The sequence below is a fragment of the Rhynchophorus ferrugineus genome, unplaced genomic scaffold (genome assembly GCF_030347505.1).
Source record: "Rhynchophorus ferrugineus isolate W39M unplaced genomic scaffold, kcgeb_rfMv2 rfM4, whole genome shotgun sequence".
Taxonomy (NCBI): domain Eukaryota; kingdom Metazoa; phylum Arthropoda; class Insecta; order Coleoptera; family Curculionidae; genus Rhynchophorus; species Rhynchophorus ferrugineus.
Window position 1 is genome coordinate 12,778,771 of NW_027472583.1, and position 15,434 is coordinate 12,794,204.

General features: G+C 33.0%; 1 protein-coding gene across 3 annotated transcripts in view; it reads right to left on the bottom strand.

Moving 5' to 3' along the window:
* kn (EBF transcription factor knot) overlaps positions 1–15,434 on the bottom strand; it is a 148,975-nt gene that overhangs the window by 117,099 nt on the left and 16,442 nt on the right. For all 3 annotated transcript variants that reach the window (XM_076402513.1, XM_076402515.1, XM_076402514.1), the window contains exon 4: positions 10,192–10,255. In XM_076402513.1, coding sequence (XP_076258628.1) covers positions 10,192–10,255 — 64 coding nt within the window. The remainder of the gene's footprint in view (positions 1–10,191; positions 10,256–15,434) is intronic.

Below are 15,434 nucleotides of genomic sequence, written 5' to 3' on the forward strand. Positions count from 1 at the left end.
ATCATAATCTTTTTTAATAATAACATGGTGCTGCATGGTATACAGTTTCAGCACAAAGTACTACATAAAGTAGTGAACGCATCTTGGTTTCTGTAGATTGAAGACTTACAGTTGATTCTAGGAATCTCTATGGTTAAGGAAGTCATCCAAAGGTTTGCTAGGAAAGGCGCTCTAAAGTTACATGGACGCAGGTTAAAGAGCACTAAACCCTAGTGAAGTATGAGAATAGAAGTACAACTTATCGTTGGACGAACTATGGTATATAGCAACTAATAAATATTTAGTATACATTTAAAATAAAAAAAACATATTTGCAACTATATTTTGTTTCATTTCCGTAAATTCATTGATCAACCTAGTATGGCAGTTGTTCAAGATGATGCTGAATCGCCTTATATAATAGTTAATTACGTACATTTAATTTTCACTAGTAGTAAATGTGATGGTTTTATTGACTGACACTTAGCTTCGATGATACTTAGTTTACAAGCTGTCGACGTGAGTTCGATGATATAATAAAACCGAACAGTTTAAGCTCGGCAATACGAGAGGTCAATTAGTTTGCGGACTACGCATCGTCCGCGCATGATCCCAATAACAATTTATATTAACACCCGGAAAAATGCCAATAAAGCGTCATCCAGCGACATCGACACCATCGAAACGATCGGGTCGATCGGGCCCAGTGGAAGATTGGAAATAAATTCTTCGGCGCGTACGGATCGGGACCGTCTCGCTGGCGGAAGCTTTGACACACTCATAAGGAGCGAAGCTGAAACGCGACAAACGCTCGCTGAATCTCAATCGCGCATTACGGGGGTATTTGGTCAATGCTTTTCCCGTTTAATTGGATTCGTTTAGTTAATCAGAACCGATGGTATTTGGTACGTTGCTGTAACATTTCTGCTTAACTGGCTACTGAATATTTATCGAGGTGTTGAGGTCCGTTTGGTGAACGGATACGTCTCTCTTTTAGGGAAAGTGGTTTAGATCAATGGGTATGGTTCGGGATCGGCCTCGGCTAGAAGTACCTCTCAGTTTATTAATTAAAAAATAGAAAAAGTTTTGATGATGATTCAGTGGGGAGTGTTATAATTTTTATAGACATTTTCTTCCATCATAAAATTAAACGTATAGAGTTTATAATCAAAAGTGCTTTGTGATTTTGAATGAGTGGGAAAATGGGAAAAGGAATAAGTTAAATACCCTCTTAAGATACTAGACTGATGACTTGAGGTCCGTTTGGTAAACGGATACCTCTCTCTTTTAGGCAAAGTGATTTAGACCAATGGATATTGCGCTAGAAGTATCTCTTAGTTTATTAATTAAAAAATAGAAAATATTTTGATCATGATTCAGTAAATCACACCCCACTGGGTGTGGTATAATCCTTATAGGTATTTTCTTCGATCATAAAATAAAATATATAGAGTTTACAATCAAAAGTGTTTTGCGAATTTTTAATGGTTTTGAGTGAGTGAGAAAATGGGAAATAGAAAAAGTTAAATAACCTGTTGAGATATTAGAGCCTACTAACAGATGCAGAGTGTCTTCAGCGCTGAATAACTATAGAAGGTATTTAATACGTTGCTGTAACATTTCTGCTTAACTGGCTACTGAATATTTATCGAGGTGTTGAGGTCCGTTTGGTGAACGGATACGTCTCTCTTTTAGAGAAAGTGGTTTAGATCAATGGGTATGGTTCGGGACCGGTCTCGGCTAGAAGTACCTCTCAGTTTATTAATTAAAAAATAGAAAAAGTTTTGGTCATGATTCAGTGGGGAGTGTTATAATTTTTATAGACATTTTCTTCCATCATAAAATTAAACGTATAGAGTTTATAATCAAAAGTGCTTTGTGATTTTGAATGAGTGGGAAAATGGGAAAAGGAATAAGTTAAATACCCTCTTAAGATACTAGACTGATGACTTGAGGTCCGTTTGGTAAACGGATACCTCTCTCTTTTAGGCAAAGTGATTTAGACCAATGGATATTGCGCTAGAAGTATCTCTTAGTTTATTAATTAAAAAATAGAAAATATTTTGATCATGATTCAGTAAATCACACCCCACTGGGTGTGGTATAATCCTTATAGGTATTTTCTTCGATCATAAAATAAAATATATAGAGTTTACAATCAAAAGTGTTTTGCGAATTTTTAATGGTTTTGAGTGAGTGAGAAAATGGGAAATAGAAAAAGTTAAATAACCTGTTGAGATATTAGAGCCTACTAACAGATGCAGAGTGTCTTCAGCGCTGAATAACTATAGAAGGTATTTAATACGTTGCTGTAACATTTCTGCTTAACTGGCTACTGAATATTTATCGAGGTGTTGAGGTCCGTTTGGTGAACGGATACGTCTCTCTTTTAGAGAAAGTGGTTTAGATCAATGGGTATGGTTCGGGACCGGTCTCGGCTAGAAGTACCTCTCAGTTTATTAATTAAAAAATAGAAAAAGTTTTGGTCATGATTCAGTGGGGAGTGTTATAATTTTTATAGACATTTTCTTCCATCATAAAATTAAACGTATAGAGTTTATAATCAAAGGTGTTTTGTGATTTTGAATGAGTGGGAAAATGGGAAAAGGAATAAGTTAAATAACCTCTTAAAATACTAGACTGATGACTTGAGGTCCGTTTGGTAAACGGATACCTCTCTCTTTTAGGCAAAGTGATTTAGATCAATGGATATTGCGCTAGAAGTACCTTTTAGTTTATTAATTAAAAAATAGAAAATATTCTGATCATGATTCAGTAAATCACACCCCAGTGGGTGTGGTATAATCTTTATAGGTATTTTCTTCCATCATAAAGTAAAATGTATGGAGTTTACAATCAAAGGTGTTTTGCAAATATTTAATGGTTTTGAAGAGAGTGAGAGGGTTTAGTGAAAAAATGTGAAATGGAAAAGTTAAATAACCTGTTGAGATACTAGAGCCTACTAACAGATGAAGAATGTCTTCAGCGCTGAATCACTATAGAAGGTATTTGATACGTTGCTGTAGCATTTCTACTTAACTGGCTACTAAATGTGTTTCCAGGTTTTGAGGGCGATTTGGTAAACGGATAACTCTTTCTTTTAGGCAAAGTGATTGAGACCAACGGACATTGCGCAGATCGGTCTCGGCTAAAAATACCTTTTAGTTTATTAATTAAGAAATAAAAAATATTTTGGTCATGATTCACTGGGGTGTGATGTAATCTTTATAGGTATTTTCTCCCAATCTCAAAATTTAATGTACAGATTGCGATTTTTTAATGGTCTTGAATGAGTGGGAAAATGGGAAATGGAGAAAGTTATTAAAGAGGTAAGTATACCCTCCAATGAAAATAAAATTACTTTACAATCCGATATAATTGTTAATCGGGCTGTTTAAGCTTCCAGAGAATATCATTACATAAAAGACGCGCCTAAAACTCTAATTCATAGATGAAGTGGAAAATACTGAACAAAAAATTATTATGGCTGTATTGTTTACTATAGTTTAAGTCTTTCGATAATATAAGCCTTAAATGTACCACAATTTTAAAATAAATTATATTTATATTATTTTCTTTTATTATGTGTGATAGATAAACTAAAAGCTAAAGTTGACACACAAACAAGACTGCGACGTTTCGACGTCATAATTTTTTGTTTCGCGAGTTCACTGTTTTATTGTAATTTATTCAGGAAAGTAACATTCTTTATAGAAAAAAAGTTTGTTTGGGTAACGAAAACATGCCGAACGGGAAAATCTCCGCAGTGGATATATTCCAGAATCATTACACCGTATCGGTCGGTAAATGAGCAGTATTTGAGCTGAGAGCGAGGCCTAAAAGATTTCCCGACGAGACACCATCGATAATTTAAGGAAACACAGCGTCAGATCGGCCCTATATCTCATTTACTACCGCACACCTCTCCGAGACCCCAAGGACCACTATCCTCGTCCTTATTTGTAATAAAATAAGTCGGCGAACGTTCTCGAAGGAAGGATACTGAATAAAACCAGGCAACGGCATCACAGCGGTAAAGGAATGGGATCTTAGACGAGTTCAAGTTTGCGCAGCTATTCCAAACTTCGGTCCCTATTTTTTCCGTTGTGCCACTAGTTTTGTAGTTCCTTTGACGATAATGTAAAATAGGTGCATAAAGGTGGTAGATGCAGCTTGTGAGAACCTAAAGGTTACTTTAACGAGAGTTAAAAGTTGTGTTAAAGAACAGATCGTTGTTAAAGGTGTAGTATCTCGTCTGAATTTTTACAGTATTCATTAAGTAGATTGTAGAAAAATGTATTGATTTTTAACGAAGTTCATTTAACATATTTAGTAAAATTAATTGTGCCATTTTTTACTAAATACATCTAACATTATATATGCTTAGTACAATCTTAAATTACAAATTAATACTACAGTTATGTTGTACTTACAATAATACACAGGAATATACATTGAGGGATTAATACATCAGTATGTATTTCCCAAATTAAAATAAAACTAATCTACTTAAGCTAAAGTTAAGAATATACTTATACAGTATATAAGTTCATGTGGTTTGATTCGCTTCAATCTTCTGATTTTCTACGTGTTATCCAATAGCTGAATTGCATCCACATCGCTATGATTTAGCAAATTTCACGTTTTATTGGGAAATCTTGGATTATTTCGTATATACATTTGATTTCGAAGTCATCGTGCAGCTCTTCGTTGGTTACGCAACGATAAGAATTGGTAATTAATCGTAGAACTTTGCTTAGGGTGCGTTGGATTACTAGTTGGTTTGATGTTTTATTACAATCGCATATTTTCACTCCATAGGCCCAAATCTGCATTATGATTAACCCAATCTCTTTAATTTTACTCGAAGTTAAGGGTATCTTCCGACCAACGTGTACGGTTGTTTGACTCTGAGTATAATCTCCAATGCTTTTAGTCAAACATAATGTTTCCAAATTAACCTACCATCGAGATGTATTCCAAGGTATTTAGCTGATTCTGCATGAGGAATAGGGCATACGTCAAGTGGTATAATTAGGTTTTTATCATTTCACTACAACGCAAAATTAACATCGATAGATTTGGAACTATTGAGCTGTATTTTCCACTCTCTTGTCCACTTATAGATTTTGATGACCGCTGCTTGTACTGTTTCAACGGCCTTAAGTAGAGATACAATTGCTGCATTGCAGAACATAACTCAAAAGCTATATTTTGTGTATAATTCTATATAGTACTGTTTAGCTCTGTAATCAGGAATGCAATATAAAACTAATGAGTATTAAATAATGCAGTATATAGTTACATTAATTTTTCATATATGTTAGTTACTTGCCACTTCGATCACTTTTTCATTCCATAAAGCTTTTTTTGATAAGATTTTTTTGAAGGATCAATAGATATTGACACAATATCTATTGATCCATGGTTGAGGTTAGTTTCTCCATTTCTACTTAGTGGTTATATATTTTTATTATAGAAAAATATGTTTTTAATCTATATTTTATATTTATTAACCGAGTTATATGTAAGTGGACAATAAAATCAAATAATTACTACAATACATGTATGTAGAATAACATAACCTGATAAACATTTAATTTCTCTATATGTAACTGATAAATATTTAATATTTTGTTTTTGTGTTTTGTACATACTAAAATTTTGGTTTTAGTTATTTCAGTATTCAATCATACATAGTTGCAGGTCTAATTTTTGAATTTTCCATACAACAATAGACCATGGATATTCCAAAAATCTTACCTGAAAAACTTATTTTATTTTATAAGGTATCAACCATCTCTCACTTCGAAATAACTGCATATTTGGATAATACTAATAAGGAAATAATAGAGCAAATAAATAAAGAGAAACATCATGAGTGAAGCGATCAAAGATCAAAGTCAAAGACGTGTTTAGCATTGTGGCATCAACATAACCGTTTATCACTGACCGTGATGGTTGAACTCTCATCTTGACTTGAAGCAAATTTTTTCCTGTATCACCCGAAAAGGTAAATTCGATTTAACTACAGCGATCAGGAAAAATCTTAAAATAATATGACGCGTGTCAAGCAGCGAACGTTACCACCAGTACTCGTCTTGCCATTTTCGCTCTAACAAGACCCGACGTATCGCCAACGAACGATGCCTCTTCCTCGCAATTAATTAATTAGTTTTACTGAATGGTTTATCAATTGTCAATTACTTCTGTTGACGGTTGGACGTTCTGCCATTTTAGCGGGCAAAGAAAAAGGAGATTTACACTTAAAGTCGCTATTGCTTAGACGGCAGTTTACGGACAATGCGTACGACTTCGATACGTTGGCTGAATTACAAATCGCGTCTCTGATTCCTGCGCGACGTAGTTTTTATTATTGCAGGATGATTTTTTCTTCTTTGGTGGCGGCTCGGCGAAGAAACTCTCGGAAGAACGTAGCAATACGTATAATGAAGCTGTTTCAGCTTGTGTTCATTTAAGCTTGGTAGTGTTGATTTTAATTAATTGTTTAAAGATGAGGTTCATTATACTGTACAAATTGTGATTACTAATTGTAACGTGTTTTTGAGTATAAAAATATTTCAGCAGTGATAGTTAAAATGAAATTTCTACACTCCTTTACCGTATCATTATACGTCATATTATATATAATTATTTAATATAAAATTATTAATTATACAAGGTCGTGTGGTTTAGTTCGCTTCAAAGTTTTTATTTCCCTCGTGTTGTCCAGTAGTTGTGTGCTTCCACGTCGCTATGATTTGGTATTCATTATATCTTATTGTCTTGTCTTATTTCATTATGTCAACTTTAATTAAACATGTGATTAGTAAAGTTTTATGATGATATATTTTGGTATTACTTATTAATTCTTATGGCCTACGAACAAATCAACAGTCGTAATTATATCAGTATTAAGAGATATTCTTTCCCAAAAACCATTGTAATTTCAGACATGCCTTCGATGCTCTGATTCTATTTTCTCATATCATATTCTGTTCTAAACTCTACACGTTTTAAAACTAATATAGGCAGTAAGATTCCGAAAATATTACAGGGCTGTTCTCTTATAAGTTTATTCAATTAACTGCAACCAACTTGCTTATCAAGAAGATCAAAAGAGTTCCGGAAACATTATCTCAGTTCGAGATAAAGGTACTTAAAGCTCCGCAACCATAAACTATTAGTATTAGAAAACATCCCTGCGTTGAGAAACAACCCTAGTCCGTGGATTTCTGTAATAAGCATTGCAGTTTGGGGTGTAAGACCACCAAAGGTGCACTCAGGCTGCCGTTAGTTAACATAGTTACTAGTATTTAGACAAAAACCTCATAATTTGGAGTGTATCGTCACCAAAGGCGGTTTGCAGTAACTTAGTTTACTAGACCACTTTTGCTATTGAAGCTTGAAGTCATACCAAGTATTGAATACAAGCAATGCAGTTCAAAACAGCATCAGAGACTAACGGTCGAAGACAGGGAGGGGAGGTGTTATATTGCGTGGCTGACACCGAACTGGTATCTAAAAATAAGGGTGTTAATTAAATTAAAGGATTTAAATGTTTGAAAAAATTAGTAAAACTTTGAAAAACAAAATCTAAAAGATATTTTAACTTAATTAACTAATTTATTCCATACAAGTAATACTAAATTTAAGGCAACTGGCTGATCTCGTTGGAATAATCATTACATACTGATATAGTTGGAAATTTGGATAAACGAACTATACAATATCATAAAACTGGCCCTATAAAGTGTTTTTTCTTTAGTAGAAAGAATAATCTTACTGAAAATCGTATCGTTTTCATTCAAAGACATAACCCTACTATTAAAAAAATTCTATCAGTGAAATTTTATTTGCAAATTAAAAAAGTCACAAAAGCATTAATATGAAATCGTAATAATGTGGTTTTATGTCCAAGATTTACTAAACAAACTTGATTTCATGAAGTTGAAACCAACTGCATCAAATATTTACTTCATTTTAACAATAAATGATAATGAAATTGCACTTCGTGTTTCCTCAACACGACAACGAACCCACACCATCGATTCATCTCTAAACTACTTTGACCCCTCTCACAGTCAAGACGTTTGCGGCTCTGTTAACTAATTGGCGGTCGGAGTGGTCAGCTCCTCGAGACTTGCGGTTCCCGAAGACTAACTCCTGCGTCGACCGTGCTGGACTCCATCCTGTTAATTTACAATTTCGGCCGAGACATATCGCTTAGTTCTTCTTGCGGCCACGCAAAGACAATGCAGTTTCTACGAACATCAGGATTGATTGATGTGTTGCACTTTTATTTATTTTTAGATTCGTAAGATATTCCTGCCAGTTAATATATGAAGATGAAATAGGGTAATATTACTACCAATTTTACATTTTATAAGGTTGTAGTTAGTTAATAAGAAATAGCAAGCTATTATAAATAGACTATAGAACTGGAATCTGTTATTTAACACAACAAAATTACCAATTGGAATAATTCATTAAAATGTAAGGTAAAAGTTAACATATATGCTTATCAAGTTTGTATTGTAGTAAATCTTTAGATATATTATGGTGTTTTCAGAACTGTAACACGTAATCTGTAATAATGTCATAACACGTACCTTTTTAAATATGGCCTAAAATTAATTTTAAAGGATTTACAGCACAATTGTTTGGAATAACAAAAGAAACCATTTCCAATCGAAGAACATGGGGGTGATCCCAAAGCTTAAATATTTTATGCCGTATCAATTAAAGGCAAGAGACAATGAAGTTTGTTTGGTCACGTGTGAAATGCGGCAAATTTAACGGCAAAATCAGAAAGGTTTTTCAGCAAATTCCAATGTCCCTGGCACTAAATTAATACTTTATTTAGTATTTGGTGGAATCAGCATGGTATCCTATACTACAAGGTACCAAGAACTTATGAAATCTTCAATGGGAATCGCTATCGACCACAATTGATAAGTTTAGCCGAGCACTTCGCGAAACACGATCGGAATACGAGCAAAGATACAACAATATTCTTCAGCATGACAATGCTCGACAACATGTTGAAAAAGCATTAAAACATACTTGGAAACATTAAAATCGGACGAGCTACCCCAACCGTCGAATTCTCCAGACCATGCTCCTTGCTGCTTGTTTCGATATATGACCTGTTTGAGGGCTTCACTCTGCCATTCTCTTCTTATAAAGCTGGCAAAAAACACTTGGTCGATACGTAGAAAACCACAAGAGATACATAGATACATAGATTATTAGAGATAGATTCCGTAAATTGAGTGAAAACTGTACACATTTTCCTTAAAGAAGAGATATACATATCTTTTATAACTAATTTATAGGGCTTAGTATAACATGTTTAGGATTATACACTAATTACCTTTTAGTACATTTTCTTTTTAGCACATTTGTTTAGTTTTGGGAGAATTTATCAAAGTCATTAAAAGAAATGATTCAGTGAGTAATATACTATATATTTGTTCGTATTTTACTATGAAATATACAATTAATATATATATATAAGATTGGCAAAAAAATAATTTTGATTCTTTCTTCCCATAGGTACTATATCTCTAGTGAGTCTCATTCAAGCGTTTAAGTAAAACTAGAGTCAGATTGGGTTTGCTTGTTTTGGTTCTGGATGTCAAACTTAACTAAATGAATAAAATTCGTAGAAATATCGAGGCAAGTCACAGCAGCATTGCTAAAAAATAATTTTAATAACTATCCATGTAAGACTCGTTACCAGAAGAAGCTAGATACTTGCGTCCCATGTAAATTAACAGTAGAAAATATAATACGTTTATGAATCGCTACTCAAAAAAAAAATAAATCGAATTATTTATAAAAAGAATGATCGTGGCCCTGACAAAGAATGACAAAGCCCTCAATGACGTTTACGATAAAATTGAAAAATTATTATTTGGACTACATACAACTTGGATCTAGCCCCGTCTAACTACCATTTACTTTAATATCAGTAAAACCCTTTTAATGCCTTAAAGACTGGCTTTGAAATAGGCTTGTGAAAATTAGTATCCTACTATAGAGGTAAAATTATATTTTTACTAGAACAATAACAAACGATTATCGGTTAATATAATATAAATATCACTGTTTACTGCTTTAAATTTATAGAAATGAAATTCGCTTTGTAAAACATGAAAAAACAAAAAGAAATTCCACTTTCTCCAACTTAATTTAGTGAACACTTACCATTTGCAAATAAAAGTTGAAGCCTATACTGAATGCCGTTGTTAGTTTTTTGACCATCTGCTTCCTGCAAAAGAAATGTAAATATTACTGCGATAATAAGACAAAAAACTTATTTTTACATGTAAAAGCGAGCTGAGTTGATTGCACTTATATAAATTGACTCCCAATATAACGGATAATAGTTCATTATGATACCGACGCTCGAAAAACACACTAGTAATTAATAATTGGCAATATCGAACACCATCTAAAATTAGTGCTCTCCGTCTTCTCCGTCCTCTCCCTCTCACCTGCGAATAAGTTATCGGCCGGATCCCTGCTAGCGCTTTGCCAGAGAACAAACAGGAATTAACAACAAAGAGTGAATAAATTTCCAGTGTCGTTTATCAGCCCTCAGCTAAATACTGATATCGATAACAATATAGTGGTGGTGTTAGGCTGAAGATTTATGAAGATACATCTAGCAGAATAATGTGGAACACTGCGAAACTAATTTACTCCGCAATATTTTGTTTAAGGGTTTTTTTGTATTTAATTATTTCAATAAAATTAGATAGAGGTAAAAAAAGTCTCTTTAGTATTAAAAAGTAGTTGAAGGTATTTTACTGTTTAATAGCCACTGACAAATTATCGAAAAAATAATAGTACACTATTGTAGGGTATGTTCTGAATGTGTTATAAGAAGAATATTCAGCAGTTTCATCACATATTATTATCCTGTCAAAAATGTTCTTTAGGTGGTGCTTTATATACTGAAAAAATCATTTGTTTTTTTTTTGTTCCTAATAAGAGATAATGAGAATGAGAATATTTTTACTTGAATTTTGAGAATATTTATATATATATATATATATATATATATATATATATATATATATATATATATATATATATTAAATATAATCTGGATGTATTTAATAATAATAATACTGAAAATGTCAGTGAAAAAGAACAACTGTTTAGAATACTGTTTTAGTTGTATTGGAAAAGAAAATAAAATAAATAATCGTATAAAAGATTTACAGCATTAAATAGAAAAGAGAAAGAGAGAAAGAGAAACAGCATTACTTCTCGAATATGAAGAATATACTTGTAGATAATGATATTGCATTACCTTTACTGTTTTTCGTATTTAACCGAGTGTTAGTTTGTTTATATTTGTAATAAATTTGTTATTCTAACAAGCTTCTTGAAGTATGCTAAAAACTTAATTTAACACTCAACCGAATCATTTCCTATAAATATTGTCACGTGTTTTTCCTCACTGACTAATTCCCAAGACTAATGATGGGCGAACATGGTAGAAACTGGAGCATGACAAAAGCGTAAGTGTTATATGGGTCCCGGAAGGTTTAGATTCATAATAACGTGCGTTAGATAGCGCTGTTATGAGGTTCCAGGCATATACTTTTTAAATTGTGATTTTTAAAATTTTTTCGAATATCACTATTTCACCCACACATAATCAACACCAGTATTCCACACACCTCTTTCACAATGGATTTCGGTTCCTTCCTTGGTAAGTTTAATTTCTATTAAATGTTTTATTACAAAAATAAACTCATGGTATTTGTTTTGTTGTGGAAATAAATTATTACCTCTGAACAAAAAGCTAACGTACGGGAATACAATGTCTATGGGGCCTGTAATATTAACTTAAAGTCATTTTAGAAACCTTATATTCTGATGAAGATATTTACCCTGCCATATCAAAATATCTTAAGCACTCGTTGATATAATAGTACCATTATATATCCAAGGCTCTTGAAAACATTGTGTTACGTTAAATTAGAATGCTTTCTCAATCACCAAAAGATAACATTGATAACACCAAAAGCCTTAACATCTAATGAGCCTATTTCCAAGTTTTTATGGAAAACCTTTATACACAATACAGGTTAAAGTGGTTAGGTTCAATCCTCTGATTTCCTGCGAGTTCTATAATTTACTAATCTTATTTCGCGTTTTAAGAGGAAAACATTGTTTTAGCATCGTTGGATTACTAGTTGATTCGATGGTTTAGTGCATCCCCATATTTCAATCCCATGACTCCAAATAGGCTTTGTAATAGACTGATAAACCAATCTATTTGATTTTAAGTGAAGTTGGAAGTATCGTCCGACTAACCAGTACATTTCCTTAATTTTGAGGCTGATCTGGTCTGTTTTTTGCCAAACTTGATGAATTTTAGAAATGTAAATAATAAAGTAAATAATCTTACAACACGTACTTTTATGCATCAATTTATTGAAATAGCAATGCGATAAGAAAAATACGATAGTAAATAATGACGTTAGCGATTATTATGGACAAATACGTTTTCTGTTGTTAATAAAGCCTATTTTAAGCCAAACAAATATATAAATTTACTGCTAAAGACAAAGCTGTTAACTTAATTAACCCAATAAGCTCCGTAGAACGCCGCCAAATGAAGACGAACCAAAAACAAAAGCGCACACACCAGGAACTGAGACGAAACGATTTATTTGTTTAACACCTGAATACCGAAGTACCTTGTCGTCTTTTTTATCCGGAACACGATACGGGCGTTAAAACCATCAGGGTTGATTAAAATATAGCCGCGGCGAACATCGTTATCGCTATCCATCATCTACTTTCCATGTTCTCCATTATATAAGCTGGGGAAAAAAAACTGGAAAATTAAACGGAAATAATGTGTACGTAAACACGTTATAATGTAAAATAAGTTAATTGCCAGTAGACCGTCGCGTTTCGCTAATAAATAACCTTTTTGATGGATGAGCCACGAGGATGTGCTACTAGCAACAGTTTATAGATAATTCCCAACTTACGACTGAAGTAGGTTGAAGACGGGACATGTTGGTGCTCTTTGGTAATTAAATTTCGTCTCGTCCTACTATTTGTAATCATAAGTTAATTTTGAATAACTAAATATTTTCTTAAGGGAACTACTTTAAAGAAACTGATACCATTTCTTTATTCGCCAAGTGAGTTAGAACTTGGGATGATAAATGGTTTTGAGCATTTACTACCCCTTCCTAGTCTATATTCTAAATAGTTTCAAGACTTGACCCTTTAAAAATAAATTTACAATATTCTAATAAACTCATTATTTCCTAAAGAGGTATCAAGTTTGCTGTTTTAAAAATATGTCCTGAAAAGGATTTTTCATAATGTAAGTTATTTACAGGGATACAGCTGTTTTAGTGACGTGGGATCTAAAACGCGGCACCTAAAAACAAAGCTTTACACTCGCTTTTCTACACATTCTTCGTCTACTACTTCTCTACATATTCTTCTATCAGGAACTATAACAGGTTGCGGATTTTTACTATTTTTAAATAATCAAAAATTCTCGTTTATTCAGTAATAAGTTGGAAAAGAAAATTTGTGGACCTTCTATGTTTAATTATTTTTATTCTGTATAATAGCAACGCTTCTATTTTGAGAATATATTTCATATAGATTTAAAGTCTCCTTTTACAAACTAGGGTTATATCTGGACTGGACACCTACAGTTTCCGAACCACGGTCCTCGGCATTAAACCTACCGACTGACTGGCGTGACTGGGATCATTATCCTTGTCCGATTTTACACTCTTGCCTAGGACAATCACAAACATAAATTTACCATTCCCCAGCAGGATTCGAACCCGCGACTATCGCAACAGTAGAAGGACCGTCCTGTCGCCATGTCGGCCTACTTTCCTATCGTATGAAAGTAAAACTATAACAATTGGATTTTTAATATTTCTTAAATATCAGAAATGTCAACAAATTTTTTCCTGAAAAGCTCTTTTTTTTTAACAGCTGTTATTTGTCTAAAAAATGGTTTGTCTTCTTTACTTTGTATGACAACACAGTTTTTTTGGATTAAGATTACTAGGAATGCTGAAATCGTATCAACGAAATCACCATATTTTAGACCCCTAGTTAATCGGCCTGTAAGTTTTCGGATATTTTATTTTTCTTTATATGTTTATTTAAGCATTAATGGATATACAGTAAAAGACACGTATATATAATACTTTATTATTTAACACTTTTCTATCATTTTGCAAAGATTATGAATTAAATGTTTATTTTCAAATAATTATCAAATTATAATTTGTAAAATTGTAAAAGTAAATTGAAATTATAAGAGAATAAAGCACACTATCGAGCGTTCTATCCGCTCGAATTACAATCGTCGAATTGCCATGGAAAACAAATGAGTTTACGTCCATTTTAGGAAGGACATGCGATCGTAGCCATCGCAGCTACCACAGTACAAAAACAATATAATTCCGGAACGAGGTATCGCCATAAAAGATACATGCAACTTACAAGAGCGGCTCCGGCTACGAAAGGCAGAGTTTTGGCGTCTGTGGCGTCGTTACCATGACGACGGGGCCACGTTACACGGCACGGTGGGCGTCAAGTGAAAGTGAGAAAGCAACGGGGGTCAATCTCCCGAATAAGAACAGTTTTACGAGGCAGATTGCGACAGATCCTGGAGACGATGGTGTTTCGTTGGATTTCGCATCGATGCCACGTTCATACGGTTTGGTTCCCAATTTACTGATTATATTTTTGCAAGAAACGCGGTCAGAGAATAACATTCGCGTTAGTGATAGTTATTTTTTGTCAGTTGTAAAATCAAGTCAATGTTCTTCATTCATACTTCATTGTATTTTATATATAATATATTCCTGATTATTTAGTTTAATTCCCTTTCAGGATCTTTATTTGGGTCTCTATTTCATAATATTCAGAACCCATATCATGGCGCATCATTACTTATTTTATTATTATACTATATATTTAAAACAAATAAATTGTTTAAATACCGTTTATCGAAAGGTAAATAACGAAGATTAAAATCAATTCCAATGACAAATGAATAATACATTTCTTCTTACACTATATTAAGGTTCACTAAAAGTTATATTTATCTATAATACTATGTCATTTACAAAAGGTATAATCGCTTATATAGCGGATGTAAAGTTTAACGTCTATAGAAAACCAATTCCAAAAATTACCGATCACAATTTTCAAATTTACAGATTCAGTATTCTGATAATGTAAATCTTGATGATAACATTTCGGCTATGCCTTCACCAATTAAACATGTTTAACAAGTTTGTCTTTCTTGTGTGTGTGGTTAAAGCAAGAAATTATCAAATAACGAAGTGTGAAAACATTTGAGCTGCACATCGAGAATGTGCACATTGCACGTCATCAATAAAGATATTCCGCAACGACGGAAACGTTATGGA